General features: G+C 40.4%; 1 protein-coding gene across 1 annotated transcript; it reads left to right on the forward strand.

The window, feature by feature from the left end:
• Window positions 1–327: 327 nt before the first annotated feature.
• NSDHL (NAD(P) dependent 3-beta-hydroxysteroid dehydrogenase NSDHL) lies at window positions 328–8,629 on the forward strand (the record flags this gene model as incomplete). Its single annotated transcript, XM_079541889.1, has 7 exons — window positions 328–348; window positions 2,371–2,532; window positions 3,433–3,579; window positions 4,955–5,083; window positions 5,830–5,972; window positions 7,834–7,936; window positions 8,294–8,629. The coding sequence occupies 7 exons, from the start codon at window positions 328–330 to the stop codon at window positions 8,627–8,629; spliced, it is 1,041 nt and encodes a 346-aa protein (XP_079398015.1).
• Between the last annotated feature and the right edge of the window lie 396 nt (window positions 8,630–9,025).

A 9,025-nucleotide genomic window follows, 5' to 3' on the forward strand; every position in this document is an offset into this window, starting at 1 on the left:
ATGAAGTTATTACTAGCCAAATAAAAGGATGCCTTTGATATCAGGTGTATTTGATTTTAGTGGAGTTATGCCTTTGGGAAAGCTGTTTGACGTCAGTGTTAGCCATGTGTTACTTGTCTAGTTCAACAGGGCCTGGAGATTTAATTCACTTATTAATATTTTTTGCTTTAGTGTAATGGCTTTGCCTCAATTCTGTTAACTAGAAATTTGTTTTTAAAAAGTTATGCTTGTGTTAATTACATGCTTAAGATGGCTGTTGCATTGTGAATAAAATTATTCTCCCTTTTTTTTTTAAAGGAATTAGGTTAATACTAAAACATCTGAGAAATGGCCACACGCTTCAGATCGGTGAGTTGAGGACTTCCACCTTGCTGTGTGAAGATTTGCCTGATAGGAAGGTGTTTTCATAGATAAGTCTTCTGTAACCAGGTGAAATGAGGCTGCTTCTGCATTAAGGCCTGCTCCAAAGCTATTGCTGGTGGAAAAGTGATTTCCTGAGGAATGTATCTGCTGCCATTACATTCCAGAGAGACCCAAGTGATACTTCAACTCCCTAAAAACCTCAGGGACTTTGGCAGGGCTGCCAAATGAATTGGAAGGAGATCTTGCATGTCAGAATCATCCTGATGTATCTTAACTGTCCTGTGTTCTCATGCAGGTGAGGTCCTTGAGGTCAACCAGACTGTTGTAACCTCATTCTACTATTATTACACTGACTGCAGGAGGTTTTACTATACAGGGAATAACATTTTGCTTCCCTTAGAGGGCAGTTTGAGTGCTACATCAGAAGTATAGTTTAATAAGCTGTTCTGTTAAGTTGCCTGTGTTTCTTTTTTATAGGCAAACTTCTACATTCTGGACCACATTCTCACTTTTTCTTCTGAGATACAAGTAAAACCAATTAATCTCAAATATTTAGGAAACAAACAGAAACACAGCAAACAAAAAAAAAATAACTGTAGCATTGTGTTAGAGTGCATGAACAGCCTGTTGTATCTTTGTGGTGCAATGTTAATTAGGTATCGCATAGATATTACCTTAGGAAATGAGCTCATGTGTAGCCTGACTTTCTGCCAACCTTTTCTAAAAGGCCAAAGAGTTCAGGAGCAGCACTGTGAGCTGCAGTTATGCTGATTCTGGTTACTGAGTTGGTTCTCTTACCCCTTTCCCAAAAGGTGCATGTATTGCAGGTTATAAATATGCTCTAAGGTTTATTTAATAAATCTCATAATCAATAAGAATGTTGTTCTGCTTGGGAAGCAAGGACGTGTTCATATAGAAAAGCCTGGATTGCATCAACTGTGGTGGGAGAAAACTGTGATGCTGCTGCTTAACAGACAGAGGGCGTCATTCTGCCATTATTTAAAACTTTGAGTGCTGTGTGCAGTTTTGGTGTGTTGATTTCACAAAGAAGATGCTGGAATGAGAAGAGATACAAGCAAGAGCAAGCTAAGGACATTGATGAAAAGGAGCAACTGCCTTTTGAGGAGGGGCTGAACAGACAGAGAGGGGACTGCAGAGGGGAAGGGTTCATGAAGTCAGGAGGTGGATGAGCAAAGCAAATGCAGACAAATGTAGTGGGGCCGTGCAAGCAGCTGGGACTCCTTGAAAGTCCTTGGACTCAATTAGGCTTCCTATATCATCTTTGTTTTGATGACTGTAGGAGAAGAGTCCAGTACCAGATATAGAGTTGGTCCAACCCAGTGGAACTTATTTTTTTAATGCTTTTAAGCAGTCTCTGCTTTGCATGCAGAGTTCCAAGTAGCTGGTTATGTCTTACTTAGTTGCTCAGTTTCACTGAGCTTCTCTTATGTCTATTGCGGATAACTGATACTTTTGCAGTTGAATCTCTGTTGAACAGTGTAGTACTTGGAAACTTCCAAACAACTGTTGTCTTTGTGTGGTTTCACTGGGTTAAAATTTCTTCCAGAAAAACTGCCAAGGTAGGTCTTTGCGTAACAACAAAAAGGAGCAAATCTATTTCCACCAAAAACAGAACGGTCTTTGTACAGAAACTTCCTCAATCATTGCTTAAATGTTCTGTGATGATGGTGAAATCAGCAGAGTCATTCCAGTGACCAGACCAGAATCTGTTAATTAGTGACTTCAGCCACTGAATTAAAAAGCGTTTAAAATAAATGAAGAACTAATGACTAAATGAGGAGGATAAGCTTTGCCTTTACCCGATTGCTTTCTTGGTTTGGAGGAGCCTAAGTTCCTCGTGCTTTGAAAATGGCTTCGTCCTTCCTAGCTGTGATGTTACTGTTTTGTTACCTGTGTTGTGTGGCTGGAGTTCTGTGTGCTTTACATTAGGGTGCTGCTGATGTACATCTGTTTGCTGTAATGCTTTTTTTCTCCCTGTCTCTGCAGGCTGGTAAGAAATGTACAGTGATCGGTGGCTCCGGATTCTTAGGCCAGCACATGGTAGAGAAGCTGCTGGACAAGGGTTACTCAGTCAATGTGTTTGATATTCAGAAGGGATTTGACAATGACAGAGTGCGGTTTTTCCTGGGAGACCTTTGCAACAAAGAGGTACAGACCACTGAAAATTGTGTAGATGGGAAGGATGCTGTTTGTACTGGTGTCCTTACAAACATACAAGCAAGCCTTATTTGAAACATTAAGTGGCCTGAAGGCATCTGAAAGAGTACCTGTGTGCATCTCCCAGTGTTTCCTGGTGAAGCTGGTAGCCTCATCTAGAGCACTTAAATATACTCAATGTCTGCTTAAAGTGGAAAGGAACCGAACTTGTTTCTGGATTACAGTTTGCTTTACTGTTAGCTCAGTTAGACAGCCTAATTACTGCCACTATTAGTAATTGCATGTAGGCACTCTCCTTGCTAACCTCCACTGCAAGAGAATGGCAGAATGCGTTATTCCACACAGTTAAGATGCAGTAAGAGGCTTTGCCTTAAGTCATGCATGTGAGCCCTGGCATAAGCATTTGTATGCAATGTGCAGAGAGGTCTCTGTGCCAGCATGAAGTATCATGTCTCAGACTGCAAGGCAGTCACCTCAAAGACAGACAGTGCCATGGGTGCTGTTGGCTGTTAAATGTATTGCATGCAGATTTTTCAACTCCTCTCCCCCACTAATTTTGAGTCTCATGCCTGCACTTGAGGTTGTTGTATGTGGTTAAACTTTGATAGCCTCCGGATCTCAGAAAGTTCCCAGGCTCTTGTCTGGAAAGAAAAGATGGTGTGGTGTGTTGTTTTTTTTTTTTTTTGTTTTTGTTTTTTCCTGACAAGAGGTGCTGTGAAGACCAGTAAGGCTGATCCTATTCCAGCTGCTTGCCATTATGGAAGGAACTTGGCTTGAAATTAAGCAGTTTTGTTTTCATGAGAAAAAGAACTGTGCTTTTTTTTTTTTTTCTTGAGTAGTCACTGTTGCTGTTGTTTCATTGCTATCTTGAGCAACATATCTTCTTCTTAGGCCTTACTCCCAGCTTTACAAGATGTTTCAGTAGCATTTCATTGTGCATCGCCAGCACCTTCAAGTGACAACAGGGAGTTATTTTATAAAGTGAATTTTATGGGAACCAAAGCAGTCATTGAAGCCTGCAAAGAAGCTGGAGTGCAGGTAAGGATAGAAAAGTTTGTGAAGCATGCAAGTTGTTCATGTGAATTTGTGACTTCTGAACCATAGAGCAGTTTCAGTCTGGTTTGGTAGACTCTGATATATTGAATTACATATTGAATTCCTACTTGTTTTGTGGAAGTTAATTGTAGGAGAGCAAGACTCTGTCCTTAGCATCTGATATAAGCTCAGTCTGTATTTGTCCCAATGCATTGCAATTTCCCTTAGTGGAGGAAGAGTATCCATTAAAATTTGTTTTATCAGACATCTGGGGAATCCCTTAAGGCAGAAGTGGCAAATGGATTCTTTCATGCCTTAATGAGGGGGCAGCTCTAAAGGTAGCTTTTCCTGCAGTGGAATTATTCACGGCATCTATTACTTATGTGAATTCACTGACATCTAATGAAAAGGAGCACATTTGTGGTACAGTCTTAGTATAAATTGGTTTAGAAAGTCATTTACACACAAATGAAAGAAGAAACCAGGCTGCTCAAGGCAAACTTTTTATCTTGCTATGTTATGGTATCACAGGTTTTTAGTCAAACTCGTACCACGTTGTCAAGCACGATGTCTGAGAAGTTCCCTTACTCTGGGCAGAGATGCTGCATCCAGAACGTTTTGTACATTGTCCGTTCACAAATACAGACCTGATGATGTTTAGAATTCAATAATATATAGGACTCCAAGCACACAGTGGTTTGGCTTGTTTATTTTTTTAATTTTTGCTCCCCCTCTTTGAGTTGTAAGCTGTTGTAGGGAATGGGCTGTGCAGTGTTTACCTTCTGGCTTAGTCTAGATTCTGTCAGAGCAAGAAGCCCTGTTGGAACTTGCTGGATCTAGTTATCTTTCTATTAAAATGTAGACCTTGTTTAAAACCACGTGTTTCTGATTATCCAAATGTATCACTGGATTCCTGTTTGGAAACTGAGGGCCCGTTTTTAGCCAACAAAAACATCCTGGATAATTCTTTTTTTGTTGTAATCTGGCATGAGATTGTTATCTTAAAGATGAGCAAATATATCTTAAAAGCATTCGCTGGATGTTAAATACTAAACTTACTGCTTGTTGAATACTAAAGATGCCCAGCCAAGTAGATGCTGTGATTTTTTTCTGAGAGATTTCCCCACTGACTGGTTACTCTGGAGGCATGAAATATTTTCTCTTTCTTCAGGAGGTGGTAAATGATGTTATGGAGTCCCATTAAACAAGTGAGGCGTTTTCTTACCTGGTTTTAGATCATCTTCTGTTAGCCTGTGTTGTTGTAGACATAGTTTATTCTCCATAGATAGATTTGATTATTATTGTCCTTATTCAACTTTCATAAATTACTCTTTTGCCTTAAGCTTTAAACTGCAGTTTTCTTTCACGTGCATTGCAGAAATTGGTGTTGACTAGCAGTGCCAGTGTTGTTTTTGAGGGGACAGACATAAAAAATGGAACAGAAGACCTCCCTTATGCAAAAAGTCCTATCGACTATTACACGGAGACAAAGATCCTACAGGAGAAGGTATTCATCACCAGCTGGTTAACACTATCATTTTCCATACTAAAAAGTGCCCTTTTAGAAGTAATCCTCTTATGTGAGTGTTAGCCTTTAAGAATTTTTCTTACGTTATTTGAAAAGAGCTTGGTTAAAAACAGTGTAAAAACACCTGTTCATTCACAAGCATAACCACTTTGCTGTAAAGTGGACTAATGATGTGGAAGCTTGTGAGTAACAGAGCTAGCCCAATATTCTTCTGATTGCATCTTTGTTTTGGGCGAATGGGTGAAAGTAGTCAGTATTTATCTGCATGTGGTGTTCTTGAACAGCTGTGGAAAATCAGTAGAACACTTTGGAAACTCCAAGTAAAATTAAATCTATGTAGCACTTGGTGCTCTCAGGAAAAAGGGATCACACTCCTAACTGCCATCAGCAGGGCCCATGATAAAAGTTTTCCGTTAACTGATGAGAAAAATTAGAACCTTCAGTGCCCTTCTTCTATAACATCTGGAAAATTTATCTGGACTTCATGGGGTTGAATGAGAGTCCCTTCCCTTTGCCTGTCAATTCATTAAGCGTTCAGTAATGAAAAAGGATTGCTCTCTTTCTCATTAAAGAGAAGGAGATGAAAAAAGAGGAAGTGTCATATGTAACGGTATGGATGCATAGTGATTCTTCCCAAGATGATGAGTGAATACCCTGTCTGCTCTAATGTTGCTGTTGGGTTATGTTACTAAGCTGTATTTTTCCTAACTTCTCTTTCCTTACAGGAAGTGCTGAGTGCAAATGACCCAGACAACAACTTCTTCACTATTGCTATTCGCCCACATGGAATATTTGGCCCTAGAGACCCTCAGCTGGTTCCCATCCTCATCCAAACAGCTAAGAGTGGCAAAATGAAGTTCATAATTGGGTGAGCAAGGTTTAGTCACTTTTTAGCTTCTGTTAAACTGTTTTGGAAGGGGGTAGCACTAAGTCAGAAGTGGTGTTATTGCATGGAATGATCTTCTGATATAAGAATAGGATATTCGTGATAATATGCAAATCAGGACCCTTGTCCTGAAGTGTTCAATGTCAGAGAAGGCAGGATTTAACCTTCTGCACTGGCAGTACCTTTTTTGGCAAGTGCAACATATTTCTGGGAGGAAAAAAATGTAAGTTTCTGTAACTTTTCACCTGTGATCCAGGATTCTTCTTCCATAGCCCTCTTGTGCTAGGGATTCATGCACTCAGATGAGAAAGGGTTCTTGCAAGAAGTGTATCAGTGGGAAAAGCAAGCATAGCTTACATTTTGTTGCACAGTCTAAAGGCTTTTCTTCTTAATCAGAGTGCTCAGATTGCTTTCTGTTAACTAATACATACTGGCGTTTGAAGATCTTGTGTGTATGACAGTATTCTTTGATCTTAGTGTCATGAGTATTAGATGCTTGCCTTGCTGTTCAGCCCTGCACAGCTTCCAGTGGACCACTGAAATAGCTCATGCTGCTCCTAAGGAGTTTAAGTTTGTATTACAATCATGAAAAGAAATGTGCTCTTTAATTTATAATAGATTTTTATTGCATGCAGGAAGCTGTTCTGTGTACATACCCATGTGAATGAATGTGCTAAGGATAAGAGAAAGAAAGGGAATGGGGCTGTTTTTCTGTTCTTATTCTTCCTTATAGTTCACTTCTAGACTAATCTCTCAAATTGATCTGTGAATGGCAAGCCTAAATAAACTTGACCTTTTGTTTTGTCTCCACTTTGTTCCAGCTCAAACATGCCTTCTTCATTTGAGTTTCCCTACTGCTATAAAGACCTGCATATCCCTTCCAAGAAAGCAAATAGCCATTCATCCACAAAAGTTGAAAGTGAAAAGTATTAATTCTCGGAAAGTTGGATTGCAGCAACGTTGTTTTTGTCCAAATGAGTGTGGTGATGGTTTTGCAACAAACCATTTGTTTGATTTAGTTGGATTCTTGAAAGTGGTATGCACATCTATTTTCTGTAGCTGTGTAGAATTGGATTTAATGCAGTGGGTTGAAACTCTTTCAACTGTTTTGGACTGAATTTGGCTTACTGAGTAAGTTGAATTTCTTGGCTCATGAAATTTTATAATTCAAAGCTTGTCCTCAAGTGACCTTCTGTGTGCTGCTTACCACTGTTCTGCTTCTGTGGATCACTGTCCTGATTCTGGGATCTGTAGGATCTGCAGCAGTCTTAGATAGGGTACTGTTATGGGAATATAAACTTTCTGGGGGTCTTAACAAGAGTTGAGGTAGTATCTTTTCCTCTGCCTCAAAATGAGGTGCATCTTGTATCAGAGGGCCTGAAGTTGTGACACAACACAGGGAAAAGAGGGATCAGATTGGCCTTCTAGTGTTTAAAGAGAAATGAACTTTATACAGTTGTAGATAGTGACAGGACAAGGGAGAATGGTTTTAAGTTAAAGGAGAGAAGATTTAGTTTATATGCCAGGAGAAGTTTTTCACTGAGTGGTGAGGTGCTGGAACAGGTTGATTGGAGGTTGTGGAAGCCCCATCCCTGGAGGTAGGTTGGTAAGGGCCAGGTTGGCTGGGGCCCTGGGCAGCCTGATCTAGTGCTTCATCTAGCAGTTGGCAACCCTGCTTGCAGCGGAAGTGTTGGAGCTTGGTTTGAAGCGATGTCAAGGGTCACCCAAGTCATTCTATGAGATAAATATATATATATATAGGTTGTGTGAAAGTCATTTTGCTACAAGTAGATTTTTCAGCCTGGATCCCCTTTGGGCCAACTTCTTCCTTTAATCTGTGCAGGGATGGGAAGAATTTAGTAGATTTTACCTATGTGGAAAATGTGGTCCATGGACATATCCTGGCTGCAGAACACCTTCAGAAAGACTCTCCTGTGTGTGGGAAGGTAAGGAAAATGAATGTGTAAGTAACTACGTTTCTTAGCTTTTGTGTAGTAGAGTAGAATAACAGAAATATTAACAGATTTATAGCACTATCATGTTCTGGGCATGCTTTAATGTGTTTGCGTTGTGTTGTCATTCATTTTGACCATTTGTGAGTGTCCTAACCTCTGGAATGTCAGAAGTTGTCTTTCATAGCAAAGAAGGGATTCACTGCTTTTCAACTGGAGGTAGTTGGTGAAAAGTAGTTTTTAGTGAAAACATGTTTGCAGTTGAGTGAGAGATGCCAGCCTTGTGGGTGTGAACATGAGCTGGGCCGTTTGTACAAACCACTTTATCTGACTTTTTGTCTTGTCTTTCAGGCATTTCATATCACAAATGATGAACCAATCCCTTTCTGGGCTTTCATGTCCCGTATCTTGACTGGCTTGAACTACGATGCACCCAAGTACTATATTCCTTACTGGCTGGCATATTACCTGGCCATGTTCTTGTCTCTAGTGTTGTGGCTGTTAAGTCCACTGGTGACCATCAAGCTCACTTTCACCCCCATGCGGGTGGCATTGGCTGGAACATTTCACTACTATAGCTGCGAGCGGGCCAAGAGGGACCTGGGCTACAAGCCAGTGGTGAGCTTGGATGAAGCAATAGACAGGACTCTCCGGAGTTACCCCCACCTACGCCGTGCTAAGGCCTGAGAAGTCCTGGATGGATTTCATTTCTACTTGATTTTCTTAATTGTTTTGACATCTTAACGTGATCACTGAAGCAAATTCCAGTAATTCTGTGAAGCTGAGTTTGCCCGAGTTGTTCCTCCTCATCACTATTACCAGAACAAATTTCTCTAGATTGGAAAAAACTTCATGTAGTAGCTGTGCTAACAGTTCTTTCTTCTGATGTGATTTGTTGTTCCAAAGCAGCTGCCTAACCCTAAGGAGTACGAATTAACACCCTGCTGTGTCCTCTTCAGTCCCAGCCCCATGCATCAGCATTCCTTCATCTTTCCGCTCCACCCTTGTCCTCTGTTTTGTTGCTCTGGTGATAACAGCCAACTCTTATAACTACAGATCCATTGATGAAATACTTCACAACTG

This window comes from Tetrao urogallus (genome assembly GCF_951394365.1).
Source record: "Tetrao urogallus genome assembly, chromosome: 13".
Classification (NCBI taxonomy): Eukaryota; Metazoa; Chordata; class Aves; order Galliformes; family Phasianidae; genus Tetrao; species Tetrao urogallus.